The sequence below is a fragment of the Meleagris gallopavo genome, chromosome 20, assembly GCF_905368555.1.
Source record: "Meleagris gallopavo chromosome 20, MGAL_WU_HG_1.1, whole genome shotgun sequence".
Classification (NCBI taxonomy): Eukaryota; Metazoa; Chordata; class Aves; order Galliformes; family Phasianidae; genus Meleagris; species Meleagris gallopavo.
The window spans coordinates 5,448,004-5,468,726 of record NC_139423.1 but is presented as its reverse complement, the minus strand read 5'-3'; the positions used below and the strand labels follow the sequence as shown (position 1 = coordinate 5,468,726).

Below are 20,723 nucleotides of genomic sequence, written 5' to 3'. Positions count from 1 at the left end.
CAGATCCCTTCCCTCATTCTGACGGTAGTTTGATGGCTCTGACAGGTCACATCACAAAATACGCTAACAGGATTTTAAGTACAGACCAGGACACATCTTTAAAACCGACTTAGTCAACACAGCTCCACAGCAACAGTGTCATTTTAGTACTATTCCTTCTTTATAACATCTATTTTAAGAGCTCTTTAAAGTTTCAGCCTCTGTGTCTTCTTGTTAAATACAGACGGAGAGCCTGGTGGGACCCAGCTGCAGGACCACAGCCTGATGTGGAAGTGAAGCCTCAGACTGCTGGTTCTACATCTGGCCCACGTGCATGTCCTCAGCAGGACATACTACTTAACTTAGAGTGATACTGGGATAGGAGTTGATATCAATGCTAAATAATTATTTGATATTTCAGGTCTTCCTCTGATTAAAAAAAAAACAACAAAATTGTTTCACAAAGTGGCATTCAGATTAAGGAACATCTTAATGGATCAGGAGAGGGGAAAAAAAAAAAGCAAACGTGCAGAGCTCTACACTTTTAAATTAGTAAGAGTGAAATTATAGTATTTCAGGCTTCTCTCGTTCTGCCTTAGAGATGTGAGCAGAAAGACAAATGCAAAGTGCTTTCTCTTAACGCCAGTCTGCACAGAGCTCTGCTGTCTGTGCAGAACACAGCTTAAGCTGCCCAGTAAAGCGCCATTCACGTGCCCAAGTTTGCAGAGATGAATCCTTGTCCAGTGGCACCGCATGGGAAGGAGCACTGAGCAGTGCCATGGCCCTGCAGGTTGCTCCTCCCCACCAAACACAAAGACAAGGTATTTTTAAATAGGTCACACGGAGGCTGGGTGGTAATTACAGAAAAACGTTAATCAGATTTGAGCAGGCAGAGCTGCTTATCTCTGTCAAGAAGCCTTTCTAATATCAGGTCTTTCTTTGCATCTTGCGACAGACAGACATTAAGAGCACAATGGTCGTATGGAAGCACTCTAGAACACAAAAATCTTGCTTCTCTGCCAATTCTGGTCTGATTTTGGTGAGGAAATACAAAACAAAACAGAGAGGAGGCATACAGCATCAGGATGGATCTTACTGTCAGAAGACCGTGGAAAGTAGAACAAGAAAAAGCAATCACTGAGCGTTTGTGTTCAAATAAAGGATCTCAAAACTAAGAGGAGCTCAGGTGCTGGGTGGTGCAGTAAAGGAAAAGCAGGTCAGAGGCAGCTCTCCCTCGCAGAGCACACCTGAGGCAGGGATCAGCATCCAACAGCTGCCTGAGCAGTTTAATGACTCTAAAATCTGCTACTTTCAGACAGCTCTTCTAACTTAAGCTGTCACATTAGTGCATCACTCTGATAATAAAATGCAAGAAGTTTGTTTGCTTGCAAGCTAAAAGTGCTTTTCATTACGGTTCAAACTTACCTTTCAAGACTTAGAGCACAGGGGAAGCCACTGCCCAACTCCTCCCTCCAAGGTCACTGCTGCCTGCAGTGCTGGCAGCTTTCAGCAAGACCCAGAGGATTTTCCCACTTAACTTGATTTTGCAAGTTTGTTGACTTAGCTCCAGAATGCCAGATCACTGCTGATCTGCAATGCATTAACAGTTCGGATCCCAAAACAGCTTCATGCAACTGCTTTGTCTTTGCGGCTTCAGAACAAGCACCTTCAGCCAGCCCATACCTGTAATATCTGTTGTTTCCACCTTGGGCCTCTTTCTTTCCCCCCCCATAACAACAGTTCAGTTGGAAGGAGCCTTCGAAGACCACCTAGCTCAACTGCCTGACCTCTCCAGCATTTCTGCTTACTAGGATGTGCCCCAGTTTTCTCCACATTCAAAAGCCATAGGAAGGTGCCATTCTCTATCGATTAAGCTCCCAATTTCTTTTTTTTTCTGGCTGAACTACTTGTTCTTCTCTGATGCTTTACAAAACAGCACAGGGCTAACATCAAACTCACTGATAACACAACAGTTTCTCAGATAGAATAAGAACAGGAATAATTGCTTTTGGCACTCACACTTGTCGACCCCTCTTCTCAGAGGAACTTTTTTTTTCCAGAAGAAAAAAAAAAAGCCAGTTTGCGTTGAAGACAGTCATCTTTAACAAGATAGCAAAGGATTGATACAGCAAAGTTTTACAGAGCCTGAAATAGCTGCCAAATGCAAGAGGCTGTTGGGAAAACAAGAACAGCAAACGTAGTCCTCATAGGAAAACTGAATTTTGTTAAACAAGGTCACAACGTTGCTGGGTTTTTCCCTTTCTTTCCTCTAAAAACACATTTCTACATCTCCAGGGTAAGGAGACCAAGAACACATTTTTTTCCACTTTCCCTTTTGCAACTCTGTAATATTTCTTCCACAGAAGCAATTAGTATTTGTTGTTGTTTTAAAAGAAAAATCCGACAGAAATAAAGGAAAAGGATGACTCACAGAGAGACCAATAATTAGGTCATGTGTCCAATTAGTTTTCATGCTTAACTAGTTACTCTTTAGGAAATGCTCAACCTTTGATGTGCAGCAGGCAACTTAGCAATTAATTAGGCAGAAGGAAGCAATGCAAGGAATGAAACCTCAGAAACCTTATCAAAGCCCCAAGATATCTAATGAGGGAAACAACAGCATCAACAACAGAAAACACACACAAGAAGGTTGAGGCTTAAGATGATCATCTTCTCTCTTGGCTACACTTCCTTTGAAATTAAGACAAACCTGTTGGGAAGCTGAATAGAAGGGAGAAGGAAGAAGCTTTGTTTGATCAGGAAAGAGTCACTGTTCCCTTGAAGATGTGCCACCAAAAAAAGTAATTTCTCTGCATTGTATGAGATATTTCCTCTGAGACTATCAATCATTGGTGGATGCAAGATGCAACACACACCATGTGATATTAGATTGAGGGGGGAAAAAAAAAGGAGAAAAAATTTATTTGAAAACCTGCATAATTGAGCACAACTGGACATAAATATTGCCAAGAGTCTCAAACCAACACAAACAACACGGAAAAAAAAAAAGATATATAGCCACAGCTTAACTAACATTTCTATTATTGCTACACTAAAAAGGGAAAGGTTTGCCTACTGGTGATGAGTAATGACTTTCTCAGTTCCCTTAGGCCAATCTTCTACCTCTCCAACACAAGATTGCTGCAGAAGCTCCTCCTCTATCACATCACCTCTTTGAACTGAGTGAGGAAAGGGTACAACAACATAAATTGAACGGGATGGATGCACTAAAACATTCCTAGATCTGCCAGACTAAGCAGTTTAGATATGTAGCTGTCTGCCCACTAAGTGACTCCAATACAAGCAGCACAACCTTGATAAGAGAACTGCATAAGGAACAGAAGGAAATTTGCTGTGTGACAGTGCCCATAGCAGTCACTTACACTGCCCCAGTGACTAGGGATGCTACGGATGCAGGAACTCTCAAATATCAACACCTGCTTTTCAGCCACCCTGCTCCCACCCCCCCAAAATGATTCCTAGAAGCATTTCTAATCTTGCCTTCCTGATCTCTCTTAGTCCTTCCCCTACGAGGGATTTTCTTTTCTTCTTCACTCCAGTGAGTTCCATTCAGGTGGAGCTATTGGGAAATACTAACAAGAATAGCTTTAGACAATTAAAATACAGCATTAGTGAAGACGAGCATCTTTGCAAAAAAGAGGAAATGGAAAGAAGAAAAATAGAGACACGAATGTAGCACCCGAGTCAGAAAAATCAATACTGTAATTGACAGACTGTTCCTTTGTTTTATTTGGGCAGGTGGTTGGAAGAATAAAAAATTATTTGGGATGCAGTGTTTCAAGCTCTTTGGCTTTGCTGGTGCTGCTTGTCACCAGGGGAAGTAGAGAAGTCCCAGAGCTGCTGGCCTGAAAGGACAGGAAGGTGAGTGGGGAACAGATGCTGCACAGACAACAAACAACAGATCTCACTGTGTTACATCTCTGAGAGGTACAAAGCTGTCACGCTCCATTAAGTGACTTATCAGAGGAAGTAAAAATCCCAAATTCCACAGCACACTTGACCTTCAGCTTGAAATAGAGGTTCCCACACAAAAGCAAGGTCCCAGCAGAACCAGTCAGCTGGATCTCAGGGCAGCTCAGAGGGCTCCATGCCCCAGATCTCGCAGGGCCCAGCACCAAAGCCTGGCTCCACAGAGCCTTTCTCCACAGCTCCTCTAAGCTGCTGTAGTGCCATTAAAAGGAAATTAAGCCTTAGCAAAGCACACCTATGGGAGTCACAACCATCCGCTCCTCGGCTCACCACCAGCTGAGCAAAGACCCTCAGGAAAAGAAAGGTTTCACAAAAATGTAAAATGCTGGTTTTAAATGAGGCAAGCCCTGTGCCTTCAGTGTTAATGCACTTCACAAGTAATGGAGGAAGGTAAGCATCTCTGACATAGCTTTCTTTCAGGAAACTTTCTTTTTAACCTGCCAATGGTAGAACTGGGAAAGTTTCTATCAGATGCAAAAAGCATCTGGTACAGGAGGGCAATTGGAATTCATTTGGACTAGCAGAAATCACAAGAGTGTCAAATTATAGGCCGTGATGAGAGAAAGGTAAAATTTTCCAGACAGTTTTGAAATAAAGAAAGCGGTCAGAAGCCATACCTGACAAAAAAAAAAAAAAAAAAGCTGTAATTTCATGCAAATTTAATGAGCATATTCTCCAGACTACTTTATACCAGATCCCGAATTATGCAAACTGTGCATCATTCAACCTACAATTCTGCCTTGGGCTACACAGCCCCATTCTCATATGAAGGTGAATACGCAGGAATGGAAACCAAGGAAACTCACTTCTGTGGAAGGCCAGAAGCCAAGAAATGAGATATCCATTACAAGGAGGGGAAAAAAACAACAAAAAACAATGTCTGGCATCTAAGAATGAAGCCAGAAATCACAGGTCAACCTCATATTTGACAAGGGGCAATTGGTGCTTTCCTACAGAAGTACTGCATCCCAGCTCTGAGAGCTGCAGCCCAGAGAACACAGAAAAGCACACTCCAACCACTGCTCAGGTGCTGTGCAGGGCAGCAGCAGTGCACCCTCCTCCTCTCTGTCCTCTGTACAGTGCCACAGCAGAGAACTCGAGTTCTGCAAGTGCTGATAAATGGATGTGAGCTGGGACTTATGCAACAGTTGCTTCTGCTCATGAAGATCCACGCCAGCTGCTCACCTCCACAAAGCATCTCACTGCAGCAGCACTCTCAATCCAGTTTGTATTTTCTATTTGCAAACAAAGCACTGTTGACTTTTAACTAAGGAAAGTTCCTTCCTTTTGAATGGTGTAACTTGCAAGGTTGCCAAAATTAAAGCTGTAAACAAACAATGTGGAAAACGCTCATTTCTCACTGCCAGTACTAGCAAACTGTTCCTGTGAGTCATTCACTGCTATGCTGCACCTGACACAGGCAGCATTCTGCAAAGGGTAACAGAAGGAAACCAGAAGCAGAGAAGTACCATTCCAGTGTGATTGATTTCTTATCTAAACACTGAGCACATGAATCTCCAAAAGAAACTCCACCAGTACTTTATTGCAGGCAATTAAAGTGACACAAAGCATTATCCCAGCTAAGGGCTCTCCTTTATCACTGTGCTCTCCTGATGCTGCAGGCCCAAATCTGTAACGCTGGTCCCACAACCGGTGCCCTGGTTCTGCCCAGCTCCTCCAGCCTCCCCTAACCCAGCAAGCTGCAGATTCCCTCAAGCACAGCCATCACAAGGACGATTTCCCAGACCTGCACTATGGGGTCCCAGCTCTTCACTTTCACTGCCTTTTTCTCCTTTCATTCTCAGCTGCTTAAGCAACCCCATTTATCCCCTGTAATTGAGCCTGCTTTCCAGATTACCCTCATGTTTAACCCCTTCAGCGCCCAGCAGAAGTCAAAACCCCTGGCATGTGGTAATACAAAAGGCTGTCTCTATTTTTCTTTCCACTCATTTACTGGAACCTGAATTATCACCGTGCTGAACTGCAAAAGCTCTAACCTGTTCAGAAAAATTCTGTAAAGATGAATTCTTCGCCGTGTGTCTGCACCTTTGTCATCTGCTGCGTCCTTCCCCCGTTCAAATTTTCATTTGAGAATAGCAGTGAGGTGACTGAACATTGTTTAACTGCAGTATTTTGCAGATAAAAGAATGTCTGAAGTGTTTTTTCACTCCTGCAGCACACAAATTTATGTAGCTACACAACAATAAAGCAAAGCCTTAAATTTAATCAGCAGAAATACTTCAAGCCATGGCAAGCTGATAAATTATTTAGAAAAGGGCTCGATAAGACCTGAAGGGAAATATGCATCAGCTGTGCAGCCCGGGAGCTCCCAGAAACAAAGACTTTTCATCCTTGTCCCTTCTGAGGCTTTTCCACCTAAACTATTTGTATGTAACAAGTGCAGGCATTTATTCAAACAACATCTTGCAGTCACAAGCAGACAAGGGCTGCACTGGTAGCGATGTTAGAGGACTTCTCACTCAACATCTATTATAGGAACAGTCCTGGAAGGACTGACACGATCCATTTACCAGCAGTTAGCACTATTTGTGCATCCACAGTAAGATATCAATGACAGGCACTTCTGGGCTTAAGGACCACAGTAACAAACCAGTAACACATCTCGTTTTCCCAGAATTGTCTTCTTTCCATTAATTCTTCTGCCATTCCAAAACACTGAGAAATAGACAAAACCAGCCGTATTAGTATTTATATGAAAGGTCCAGGAAATTCAATAATGTTCCTATTGTTTTATTGCAGATGGCACATCAACTTCTCTTTATTACTGCAGAAAACTCAAGAGCCCTGTAGAGTGCAATAAAACGCTACGTGTTTAGGTTTGCAATGTTTCAGAGGGCTGTGATTTACTCTTAAGAAGCAGACACCTTGCACACAAACATCCAAGCTGGGTAATTGCCTCGTGTTTTGTGCAAACTCTACGAGGCAGCGTGAGCTCAGCCCACACAGAGTGTGCCTGCTGCTTCCAGGAGCCTGGCCCTCCTTCCTCACTAATATGGACTGCGGTGCTGAGGAGCAGAGACAGCTTTGTCGTCACCTTTGCATCAAGATGTTTTACTCCGTTTGCGCTTGCTGCCAAATATCTGGGCTGGCAGAGAGAGATGGAAAAAAAAAAAAAAAAAATTGCCAAAAGGAAAAATGCAAAAGGAAATTCTCCTGCCTTAAACACACACCATCCATGCTACGAGAGTAACCCTTCTTACACAAACACACACAGCGCTTCAGGAAAAAAAACATACCCACTGAACATTCACATTTGAAGTGTTCTGTAGCAGATTACCCACAGATTTGGTAATGTAAGCACTGCACTGCTTAATACAGCAGGTCTCCTTCAGGTAACGAGCTGCTAATGAAAGATAAACCAGTTCTACTTGGGCACCCCTGAACAAGGGGGCAGAGAAGTATCCAACACAGGTAAGAGGTAAAGAGCCCATACTACACTTATTTGTGTTCAGACTGCTCAGAATACATTATTATTCCATTGAGTTTGAGTTAAAAAGCAGAGAAGGGACTCAGTGCATCCAATAAAGAACCATCCAGCATTTGTTCAAAGCCACACAGCCCGACCATCCTTTTTGGTGAAAAACATTCCCAGTGCCTAGCGAAGAAATAGACTGTTCACTACTGCAAAGCCAAAGCCATTTGTCTTTTATCCACAAGTATTGGTCCTTTATGAAGGAATGAAAACGTGGGGAAAGAAAACAAGAAGAAATCCAGCAGTGTCCCCTTAAAAGGTCCATACCTCCTTAAAATGAAGATCTTAGAATTAGTGCTGCTTCATAAGGGAAAAGGCAAATCTACAGGCAAGCTCATTCAATGGAGTTATTATTTCTGTTTGGGTTACATGTTATTTGTTTATAATCATAAGTTTATGCTTTAGTAGTCAGTAGTCGAGGTCCTTTGAAGAGGAATATCCTGATCCAAACTGCCTACAGCATACAGATAAGGACACAAACATACTGGGGAATATTAATTGTGAACACGATGCTACAGCCTGATTCCTGTATCCATCTGAAGCATGCTGCAGACATGACATTTCCTTCTGGAGACCTTTGTGTGGTTTATTTACAGAGACACACAGAACCACGCACACTGAAGCACCCAGAAGCAATGCACTTCCCCCAAAAGCAAGATGGAGCTGTTACAAACAGGAAACAGCCAAACTGCCACCCTTAACTTCTTATTTACACTACTACTTCAAAAACTTAAACCCACGTTCTACAAAAGCTTATATACACACTATACTAATTCTATATAGTTTGAATTAGACGTTAACAAAGCTTTGAAGTCACCAAAACCAAAAGCCTCCCTCCACTACTAACTGCACCACATGGACTTTATCCAATCACCAAGTTCAGAACAGTGCTGACGAGCACTGGGACACACGCTTCTGAAGTAGCTGAGGGCAAACACATTTCTATTACAGAAGAAACCACAAACTCAGAATGAAAGATCAGTGAACATCTCAAAAATCACGAACATAAATAAGAATTCAGCTGTAGAACGCAGTACTTAAAACAAATATCCCAGACATGACTGAATTAAGCACTAGCCAAGCGAGACAGCAGCTAGAGAACGGGATAGTTTGACAGCCTGCAAGAATGTATTCACCTGGATGGATGATGGCAGCAACCACTGCTGCCAACACCATGCCCCGTAACAGGTATGCAGCTTGGATTCAATCTGAGCTGAGCACCAGCCCTGGAGGAGCACCATGCCTGCAGCTCACAGGGGAAGCCCCAGGAATACTTACTCGTGGCTGCCAGTTTTCATACTGCTTCTGCAAATTCGCACCAATGGTTTCCAGAGCTTTCTGAGGACCCATTGACAGAGGATCTAGGAAATAAAATGCAAATGAAACTTTTTGACCACGGCTGAATCACTCAGGACAAAACCACTTCTATAAGCATTTAAGCCTTTAGCAACAGCATGTTATGATTTTGTAAAATTCAGATCTGTCACCTGGGAGACCCAAATTATTCCCAAATTCTTCACTCAAATACCAATTAAAAACCACTAGAGCCTGTCAAACGTGGAAGAAGGTCTCACAAAGGTAATCAATACAACTGTTTCAAAAGAGAAGCGAGGCTTAACACTTGTTGCTGTTAATATTGACAGGAAGTTTCTGTAGTAAACAATGACCAAAATTGAAACAGCTTACATAAAAATCACAAATGGTGTGTAATATCTGAAGCAGGAAGCAATGGTAGTAAATGAAGCAGAATTTTGCATTTATCAAGAAAAAAATCATCAAATATTTAACCTTTTTAAGTAGTTAATTCTATCACCAGATAATTACTACAATCCATAGCGAGTAAAATATCAGCTTATGTGCTTCATTCAAAAATCATGGCCATATAATTGACACTTACAAGTTTCCAAAATTCTAGAAGCTAATACTTTGCAATTTAATACAAATTATTTTAAAAGCAACTAACTGAATCAATGGCATTTTTAATACCATCTTTATGCATACACTATCTCAAAGCATTAAAAGCAAAACACAACCAGGTATGATGAAAGCAGAACTTCTTACATGCATTGAACCCAGGATTTTATTTGAAATACAGCATCCTTCTGCAGAACGATTTGAGGTAACGCATTTTGCCAGACAGAAAACAAACACAAGCAGTCAGTTTTCTGCTCAGGCTTCAAGATGCACAATTCTTTCAGCTTAGCTGCAGCAGCTGCTCCAAAAGCACCACCAGAACAGAACAAACACTTCAATCCTCTCTGCAGACCTTGCAGTTTCAGCACTTGTCTCCATATATCCCAGCAATCTCCAGCACTCTGAACCATGACAGTGCCCTTGATATTTAAGGCAAGTTCCAAGCAGATTGAGCAGACTGAGCTGAACAACAGTTTGGTGGACTTGGGAGGGCCTTCAGAGCAATGCACACTGCCCACGCAGCAGTGCAGGAGGCTGAAGGTGCCGAGACTGAGCTCAGCACAGAGCTCCCTGAGCCTCTGGCAGCACCAGCCCTGCACAACACCAGCCATGGCCGAGCTCTGGAGGGAACCACAACTCTCCTGTCGTTCCAAGGCACATCTGGAAGCACAGTAGGAGCTGTGGCTGGCTTCTGGCAGAGATGCTGATGGCCATTTGTTAGCAGAGTGACAGGCTGGTGATCGCAGCTCAGCCTTTAGTAACAGCAATGGCCCCAGAACGCTTTCCACACTGTCTTCTACATCTGGCAGAGACATTATGCTTCCACAATACACACCATTAGCTTAAGACTGATATACAGAAGAGAAAACAGGGATATTTTTGCAGCTTTAAGTTTCTGAAGGAAGCAGCAATGGAAATGAAAACTTGTGCAGATACACACTAAAAATTTAATTAAAAAACTGCTTTCAAAATTCTCTTTGTTGATGATAAGCACTAATAACTTTATTTTAATGACTCTGCAATACTCCTCATTCTCTCTTCTCTCTACCCATGTATAAGTGAGAAACGAGGAGCTGTTCTCTCCACTGACTAGACGTATTTGTTAGTGCATGCTCATGGTTTTTTAATTGCTATAAAGTCATCAGCATTTTTTGGTTAAAAAAAAAAAAACAAAACCAAAATGAGATGTGCAGATTCATAAAGCAAGTTAGAAGTGAGATGTTCTGAAAGTTTTTCGGTTTCTGGTTTTGTTTTTTCAACAAGTTTATTTTGTACAGTGATAAATTTGCTACTGCAGCTATTATGCACCTCAAGAAGTAGGATTATGGGGCTGTGTCACCCGGATCTTTCCCATTCCTATATGAAATCCAAAATATCTTCATTTTCTTACACGAGGTATTTCCCCTTTAATATTATTTCAGACTTACCTCATCTTGAAAATCGGACGGTGTTAAAACCAAGGAAACTTTTTGCTTCCTAACAAAGAATTACGAAGTTACCCACGCTGCATCAAAATAAAAAGCCCATGTGTTGGCACTGCTGGAAGACATTCTTGGGAATAGTTCCAGCTCTTCTGAATTTACACTCCCAATTCAAACAGCCTCAGAGCTGCCTCAGAATGCAGTGAAGTCCACACATGTTCAAGACATTTCTCTATTATGTGACAGGGGTGACTAAGCCTTTGCAGAGCAGAGTACTCTAAAGATGTAACTGCTCAGAAATTTCCTTAGATACTTATAAATCTACAGCAATTAAAAAAAAAAAAAAGGGTAAGTAGCTAATTAGCAGCTTGTTCTTTTTTCTCCATGAGATCTCATTTTAAAACAAAGCAGAAAAGATGACCTATGGCAGCAGTTGCTGATGGACACGTACAAATCATCCACCAGATTTCCTTCAGCTCACCCCAGCTTTAAGTTCAGGAAGCACACACTTTGAGATGACCATACATGTGATACCTCAGTATCTGTTAGCCAAAAGTTTCCTGGAATTCAGCAGCTCTCAACCTACCTATCCAGCACTCCAGGCGGGCACACGGAGTGGTCTTCACCACATCAGGAGGGTCCACGCCGACATTTAGGCACAAAACTAAGGCAACACTAACAGTCTTCATCTGGAAAGAGAATAAAATGTTCACTTTGCATGGAAACCATTCTTGGGTTGAAGTTTTACCACTACTGTAAATTCTGAAGTTTCAGCTATGCTTTGTTATCTGCTCTTTAACATGGACTACTTGAAGCAAGGCAAGGCTGATTACATTTTTCATTTTTTAATAGAGCAGTAGAATACTGTTTTAATAGAACAATACTCGCTCTACAAGAATAGTACTTGGTTTTTACATCACTATTTTTACACATTACATCTTTAATACAGCATGGAAATGGATGTCATTGGATTTCTTCTACACAGCTTAAATAGTCACTGCTCAGTGGAAATACATTATTAAAACATGTGAATATGCCATTCAGGGTCACTGATCAATATTAGAACATATTATATCCTTTCTAATATTTAAACTAAAACCAATAAAAGGAGAAACACCCAATGACCAACGAAGCCACTTGATATCTGATGGTTACACATAATGATATAGGCAATTCAGACAGACTCTGTCTTAGTCACTTCCTCTCAAGTCACCATAATCATCCAAATTTGGTGCTCTTTTGGGTACTTACGGCCAGAAAAAGGGGATAAACCACACTGTGATCAATTAGCAGCTGTGTTCTTCAGTCAATAAGATTGCTACCCACACAGCAGCTAAGGTACCCACTGATACCTGAACTCTGAGCAAAAAGCTGCATTGAACCAATTACTAAACACTATAGCAGGTTCAAAATATAACTTGAAAAGGATTATTTTAGTGCTTCGTTCTCTTCTCTAAACTCCTTCATCCCAGTACCTAAAGCTGTGTCCCAGCACCAAAGGAGCACGGGCGAAGTGCTGCACCTGGTGGAGCACAGCCACCTGCAGCCCTGCTTCCCCAGGGTGCTCATTACCATTCAGAACAGCAGGAAAAAAGCCCAGAATGCACACTCATAGAAAAAGCTAGAGCCACACAAATGTATAATTTATAAAGAAAGCAGAAAGTGGAGCAGAACAGCACAATTCACACCAAGAAGGGGGAAAAGACAGGAAGGAAACCCTGCAGCTTGACGGGGGATCTGGAGCAGAGAGCCAGCAGGAGAAAGAAGCCCAAAGAAGTGAAAGCAGTGCAGATGGTGGCCACAGAGGGTGAGCTTCACAGGACCCCATCTGCAGTGAGCCCTCCCCACGAGGTCTGCCCAGCCCCCCTCCCTGCCTGCTGCCCTTTCACCTTCCTCTCTTTTCTCCTCACTCAGTCAATGAGCACCAAACCGCTACTTTCAAAAATCAACCATCCCAGCACCTCGGTGTTGACATCTTTCATGTTGCCTGCATACAAAAAAAAATGTCTTCAAGAAGAATTCCTGGGCTGGGTTAGTGCTGTGACCCACACACAACAGCACAGGGCTCCTGCCTCAGCCCAGCTGCTGCACCTCAGGTTATTTGCAAGAAAAAGATGCATTATTTTCAAGGTAACACAGTGATACCGAGCACTAGAAGTAGGAAGAACAGCCTCAAAGCTTTAACATTTTCAACAAGTTCTGTGTATTACAGCACTGGCCTGACTTCTAAAAGGAACCAAACTGCCTGAGAGCTCCACAGAGCTCTCTCCAGATACCCCAACTCCCACACAACAATGCCATGATTCAATTCCATGCAGCACAGAGGTGTTGCACACCAACCACGCACATCTGTAGAGAAGGTCAGCACCCAGCAGCACAACCAGGGAAAAAAAACCAACCAACCAACCAACCAGCAGCACGAGACACCCAGCTGGCACTGACAGAGCCCTGAGCCATCCAGCAGGACCCCTCAGTGCATCACAGCCATCACAAACCCATGTGGCCTCAGAAGGAACGCGGCGCTGCAGGGTGTCACGGTGCTGCCATCCCCAGAAGTCCCAAAGCCAGCTGGCAGCACAGAAAGCAACGGGACACAGAGCACACAGACTGCTCCCTCAGGAGAACACATCCTGCCAAGCAATCAGCTCTCTCATTTATTTATTGTTTCCCGTTTACGGCCTAATACTTGTTTTTCAATATTTTCCTAGTAATGTCTGACCTGTGGCTTATGCTGAACGAGCCACTATTTATCTTATATTCCCAAGTTCTGTGTTTTAAATAAGCATTTCTCCTTGAGAACAGACAGCGAGCCAGTAATGAAAAGTTAAGCCTAACTGATCCCAAAGACAAATGGGGTTATTTCCCCTCTGTCTACCTCCCCACAAGAGCCATAAAGTATTATATTTCATGACTAATAAAGAGCACATCTTTAGCAAGAATTACAGCTCGCCCATGCTCCTCTCTGACTCCTATTCAATATCCGTGACGTTGAATCGTTGCAAATCAAAAGAAAGACCGAAGCCAATGCTTTGAATAATGCTTTTTGCATTTCTGACCTGTTTTAGAACATACTACCAGAAACTCTGTACTGTATTAACAGCTTTGTAATACAGGAACTATCAGGACATTCTCCTCTGTCATTGAAGCACGGTGAAAGTTTTCTACATTTCAAGAACAAATCCATCACCAAAAAAGAAATATATATATATATATTTAGTATAAAGGATAAACAGCAGAATGCAGAGAAAAACCAAAAGCACAAATCCTAAGTGCTCCCTACAGCTGCAGGTTAATTGCTGCTGCCAGACGGTACCGAGGTTAGCACAAATGCTCTCTTCATGTGCTGAGAGCAGTGTGCACTTCACCCTGATGGGGAACAGCAGCAATTGGCACTGGCATGCCCTGGTCCAGCAACCTCAGCCCCTGAAGGTGCCCTCAGAGATGAGTGGTGTTGTGCACAACAGAACTGCTCCCAGAGTTAACGTGAAGTGGGCTGAGTCACGGCCATAGCAAAGTAGGGATGAAAGGCAGAATACCTGAGAAATATCAGCACACAGCAACTTTCTAAAGAGCCCAGCTGTCCAGGATGAGTGCGAAAGGATTACTGAATGTGTTTTGGCTGAAGAATCTCAAATTCTTCCTTCAAGAGAAGGGGTAAGAAATGATGCAAAGCAACCTCAGAGTCATTAAGCAAAGGCAACAGACACGCAAGGAAACAGAACAGTCTTAAGCATTCATTTCCCTTTGCATTTCCCTTGTTAAGCAGTGAAAGCAAGCATGGAGAGACCAAAGAGGCACCCAGCTTCCAGGAGCACAGCTGCACTGGGAGAACCCATGCCCAAACTGTTAGGGCCAAGTGAGGCTGCATTCCCAGAAGGGCCCTGGGTGCCGAGTTTACTTGGAAACACTGAAAGCTACTTGGAAACACGTCTCAAAGCTACAAGAAGCAATCAATCATCTCTCTGTTACCAGTGGCCTTACTGTGCTGTTACCTTCAGAAACATTCAAGGGTAGACCTGCATGGTAGACCAGCACACCAGCAGCCAATTAAAACAACGTGTCACAGGAAAAACAAGGAAAACCCTAAAACCCCTCCAGAAAATCTTCAGGAACCACGAAGCAAACAAGGACAGAGCCCCAAGGAAGTGAGCTGTCCTTGAATTCCTGCAGCTGCACAAAAGCAGAGGAAAAAAAAAAATAATAATAATCCAAGAACCAGTCAAGCATTAGCAAAGGGCTTCTGAAAGTGGTGGTGATTGGCCACGACCGCACCCAAGAAAAAAAATGAAGTGCTGCATACAAAATATTCATCCTCTCATTGCACTTTTCTTGAATGGAGCAAAAAGGTAATTTTCTGTCATTTCACATTAATGGTGAAGTCTCTCCCCACTCTAAAATTATCTTTGCTAGCAATAACATTGTCAGCTCCTTTCCAACACATTACACTGCATTTCTATCGCTTATTACTCATACTGCAAATATAATTACAACGAAGCACTCTCCAGGAGCTATTTAAGGGAACGAGACTCCTGGACATTTCTGTGTATTAAGCCATTAAAATTTTAGATTTGCAATAATTATTTTCTTCTCCACCTAGCTAGAGGAAGTAGAAATAGCAAATCCGTGGCTTTGTGGAGGTTTATATATGCACTGCCTATTACAATCTTTAAACATGGACTTAAGCCAAAGCTTAGAGGGGAAAAAAAAAAGAAAAAAAAAAAAAGGGCTTGCTTCCCAGTTCCTAACAGACAGGAGAAATTTCCTCATACAGTCCCCTGGTCTTGGAAATCTAGGGAAAAAGGAGATTAAATGATTAAATCCAGGTGAATAAAGAAGTATATTTTTACTCTGTAGTCTCAGAAATTCCACAAGTTAGGTTGGCTGACACAAAGCTTTATCTCAAAACCTCCTATCTAAAATTATGGAAGAAAAAAACATCTCAGTGTGATGCTCGGATGTAACAGAGCGTCTTCAGATTTTAATCTAAGCTTACCAGGAACACAACTGTAACTGATAGGAGTGAATTATTACCTCCACCTTACAGAGAATCTCCCTACCAGCAAAATCAATGGGATGGGAGATTGACTGAGCTAAAGATTTCAGTGTTTGTTACTGTTGTATAATGGCAAGAGCTTTTTCGTTCAAAATATGACCAGCCACACTCTTCACAGCTGTTGAAATCTGCTCTCTCTGCTTAGAGATAAGAACATTTGTAGGCAGTGGTAGATACAGCACAAGCTTCCCAGCTCGGTTCAATCAATACAAGCCATCTTAACCCAGAATGACCTCTGCTCTAGGTAAGAGGAGATGCAGACCTATAAGTGGGATGGCAGTGCTCGTTACTCACAGCAGGGGGTTCGAATGGAGAGAAGCTGAGTTGCTTTGTTTCGGTCTTTATTTTGAAAGACATTCATCCACAAGCAGTGCCCCACGCTACCGCTCGATTCACACCCCTAAGCACAGCAACCATCACTTCTATTACCACTGACCCAAAGTGGTTTTCAGCCACAGCCTGAGGAGGGATACATCACCACCACTGCTCCCAGGGCAGCACCCAAGTGAAGTGCTCCAAACCAGCCACTCCAATTCACCCTCGTGCAGGAGAAGGACAGGAACTGCACTGCATTTGGTTTAGATCCTGGACTAACTTCCTGGGTTAGGAGCTCCTTAAGCACAAATACAGTTGACAGCGTATGAAAACGCCGAAGAAAACCCAAGACAAACGCTTTAGATGCAAGAAGCCAAGCTGAAGGGGAGGCTGCAGCCCACACACGAGCTGGGCTAACGAGACCCTGCTTACTGCTCCAGCAGCCTCGGTGGCCAAATGCTCCTGGTGCAACCAAAGCAGTGAGCTCAAGCCAGAATAACAGGCACGAGCTTGCAGTGCAGCCACCCTTCACTGCTTTCCTTTGCCACAAGAAGCATCTGCCACGCAGGCAGGTAAATGCTCCTAGTCTGAATTAAGTGCATTTGTATGCAGCACTGCCTTCATCTGAATTTCCATAGAAACCTAATTGTGTATTCCTCTTCTCATAAAAACAGGATTTAAATTCTCACTCAGCAAGTTATGAGGCAGCAGGAACAAAACGCTAAAGTGAAACTATTACAACCAGCTTTCTCGCTCTCCACTTATTTTAGAAATCAATATAAGTACAGCACAGCTTAATTTAAATATCCTGAATTTAGTAGCAACTTGTCAGTAAAACCCGGCGTATTTGAAAGCTTTTTATTTAAATCAACTTTCATGACTTGACTGCTTCTGAGGCTGTGAGATTTAATTCAATATACAAAGCATAATTCTAACCCTCTTGTGTTAAAAATATTCTTTAAATAAATAATAGATCAAAGCAGTGTCACTTTGATGGCATCTGTAGTCCAGAGAAGCAGGAGACGGAAGATTAAATGTCTTCAGAGCAGTCCTAAAGGATGAAAAGGGGGTGAGAGAATGTTCTGTTATTTTGTTTAGATTTACTACTGATTACCTTTCTTATTTGATTCTTCCCTCTTATTAGATTCCTGCCTTCTAAAGAACCTTCAAGTTCCTATAAACTCTGGGGTTTTTAGAGAAATGGAAGAAGATGAAGAAAAAAAAAAAGTAATTCCATTCCAAAATCTTAGTGGAATCATTTCCTATAGCTGTAGTGTTAGGATCACAACATAGCATAGCTCAAGATGACAAATAAGGGCAGAACCAGCTTCTGCCTGTGGTTTCTCCATGATTCATGGGGAAAATATGCCACAGATTTACCTGCAACTCTACAAATATGGGATTTTTTCAGTTAACCAACCTTCCTACTTTAAATATGGGCTCGTTCTGTGCTTTGACAGGTGAACCGATCAAATTCAGAATTACAGAATGCATTCCATACTCTCAAATTACATCAAGAGATAACAGATACATCCCCTCCAGCCCTCTCCAAGTCTTTCAGTAGCATCTGGGAGAGAGAAAAGCACATTGGAGGTGAATCAGATGCAAAGAAGGTAGCGAGGACCAGAAAGGGAAGCAACAAACCAGGGGAGAGCAACAAAGAAGCAATCGGATGGAGGCAGCTACACGTCGGTTTTAATTTGATTAGCTGCTGTAGGCAGGTGTCAGAGGCCTCCAGTGCTGACTCAAGGCTACAACACTGACTTTTCCTCACTATGCTGTAATGCTCTACAGAAGGAAAAAAGGAAGAAGTAACTTTCTGAAGTCAGCTATGACACAGTGAGAGGAATTCTTCATAAAGCCAGAGAACAAGACCCAAAATTTATGTGAATTCAGGAGCAAGGGAAGAAAGCAGTGTTCTTCAGCAAGAAGTAATTGTACATAATGACAAACTTGTCCAAACTTGTCCAAATGATACCAAATAAAGCTGTCCAAACACACAGTGACATATGATCAACTTCTGATATCAAGAAAAGTTGTTTCAAGCTCACAGCGAAAACAGAAGGAATCAGAAACATTCTGATGTGCTTCCTTATTTCACAAAGATTCAGCCTCTGTAAGGATGAATTCACTCCGGTTCTGACTTTGCTGAGCTTGGTGAGACATGCACCACTCATATCACAGAGTACTCTGAGAAGAAACTGCAACCCCACAGGCACAGAGTGCTGTAACCACTGCTCTGCTCTTCGCTGAGATGATTCCCTTTGTCTTTAGCAGCCATATGAAAAGCACTACAACGAATACAACTGATTACTTCTACCTCTTTACTCATGTTCATGCTGTAACCTATTGATTAACAAGCCAATGTTGTCCCCAATTTAGAAAAACACAGCTCTGCACATCACTGAATAAGCGAACAGGAGGTTCCACAAGAAGGCAGAAGGATCACTAAAATAGACAAGCAAGCTCATCCCACCTCCACATTCTAGTAGAGCAAACCACTTCCACGCCAAAACCCTTCAAAGGAGACATACCTACAAAACTGTGTTGTGTGGCTCATCTAAGTCAGACTCTAAACAAAAATTAATTCAGTCCATTAATGATTTGCCAAGTCAAATTTTCAGTACATAAGCACTTAGATGATTCTGGCTCTGCCAATGCTTCCCCAATGCTCCAGAGAACTGTTTAGGTGAATGCTTCTCTAGGAAATTAATGTACAGCATCCTCATTCCTGGTCCTAATATCTCTGGAAAAAAAAAATCACAGGAAGGAGTTTCACCAGAAGATCCCAAGTTAAGGACAGAGTATTACTAAAGGAAGTGGAAATATAACAGAAATTTGGTCACACGCACACAAAATCATATATAGCCATATACACAAATATATGGGCATCACAACCGTGAGACCCCGGGAATCCTCTGACCCAAAGCAAATTCCATGAACGAAAGGACTGCAGCTGATTATCCTTTATGTTTCCCTAGTGTTTTGTATGCTTGTTTGTTTTTAACTTAAGCTGAGTTGGGACACTTAGACTGCTCTGGATTGACATCCTGAAGAGGAACTGTCAGATGCCCTTGGCTTCACTGGTGCCACATGATATAAATTCTAAAAGAACTAAAGTCCTACAACACAACAAGCACTTCATCTAATAACTACCTTCTGTCTCCAGATTCACATAAGCTGTTTCCTGTCTCTTGCAGACACAGAGAATACCTTAATTTTACATTGCACATAACATGCTGCTGGCAAACTTCAAAACCACAACACTTCCTGCACCTTCACCACGAAACAAGTGTAACGACTGCGTTCTCTGTGCCTCGTGCTGTGCATTACCTGCTGATCCACAGCGCCCTGTGAGCCCTCAGTAATCTTACTGCCTTCACTGAAGAACATCAAACTCCACTCAGAGAATTCAAACGAGGCAGATATTCAGACAGCGTGTAGCGTGTCGCTGTGAACCCGGATACACATTTGTCATAGCATTCCCTGAGTTGGATGGAACCCAACAAAGCTCTCTGTGCGTCTCCCACCTGTCTGCAGCCCCGACACCACACGCAGGGATCACAAACCGAGTTACCCGGTTAGGCGGATTGCCCGCAGCCCCACTGGGGGACGGCGGCCCTCCTCCCTCCCTGCCCACCCCCTTCCGCCCTCGGCCAGTACCCTGTCCTTCATCCTCCAGCTCTGCGCCAAGGACTTGGAGCCCTCGATCTTCTCGCAGTGCCTCTTCTTCATGAAGGCCAGGGGCAGGTTCCAGTCCGTCAGGTCCGACTCATCCTCCTCCCCCAGCCCCAGGAGGGGCGACTGCAGCAGCTCGGATTCCATCGAGGCGGGAGCTCCGGACACTGAAGGAGCGGCAGCCCCCGGCCCGGCTCGCGGCGGGGTCACGGCGGGCGGAGGACGGCGGAGCGGGCCGAGGCCGGCCAAGGGCAGAGGGCGGCCCCGCGGAGCGCCGAGCTGCCGGCGGGGCCCGGGCCTCCCCTCGCGCCTTTAGCCCCGCGGGCCCCGCGCTCGCTGCGGCGGAAACCGCGTCCGGCCCATGGCGGCTCCGCGCTCCCTCGCGCTCCGGCCTGCCGCGAGCGGATCGGTGAGAGGCGAGACAGGAGCGTGCGGCGGGGAGCGGAGGGTAGAAGCGACCCGCGGCGCCGGCAGCGCGACTCTTCTTAGCAGCGCGGCCAGGAGGCGGCCATCTTCCCCGGCCCACAATGCACCGCGCTACGGAGCGCCGCGTGGGACAAACGGCGCCGCGCCGGGCCGACCGCGGTTGCCACGGTGACGACTGAGGCGCGTCTTCCCCGCGTCTCCCCCCTCCCCCCGCGGTAGGCTCGAGCCCTGCCCTGCAAGCGGTTCGTCGGTGTTCTAAAGCTGTAAACAGTATCTTGAAGTATCGATCCAAGAAAACACGCATAATTTGATTTATATCAACTTCCATTAATGCTTTCAGCTCGTTTACATTCACAGAACTCGACATGCAAAAGCCCCCATCGTGGATCCCCAGGTCAGTGCAGCGCGGCTGTCAGGAGGAACAGCTGCAGCCCTGCTCACCTCCAGAGAGTTC

General features: G+C 43.8%; 1 protein-coding gene across 7 annotated transcripts in view; it reads right to left on the bottom strand.

The window, feature by feature from the left end:
* The window catches only part of RPTOR (regulatory associated protein of MTOR complex 1), a 118,565-nt gene extending 98,155 nt beyond the window's left edge, over positions 1 to 20,410 (bottom strand). For 3 of the 7 annotated variants that reach the window (XM_085239784.1, XM_085239787.1, XM_085239788.1), the window contains exons 1-3: positions 19,829 to 20,409; positions 11,384 to 11,486; positions 8,741 to 8,823 (exon numbers count right to left, since the gene is read on the bottom strand). In XM_085239784.1, coding sequence (XP_085095910.1) covers positions 8,741 to 8,823; positions 11,384 to 11,486; positions 19,829 to 19,990 — 348 coding nt within the window. In that variant the 5' untranslated portion in view covers positions 19,991 to 20,409. Of the gene's footprint in view, positions 1 to 8,740; positions 8,824 to 11,383; positions 11,487 to 19,828 lie in introns of all 7 variants that reach the window. The other 4 variants (XM_085239785.1, XM_085239786.1, XM_085239789.1 and 1 more) reach the window with 4 other exon arrangements.
* Positions 20,411 to 20,723: the final 313 nt, after the last annotated feature.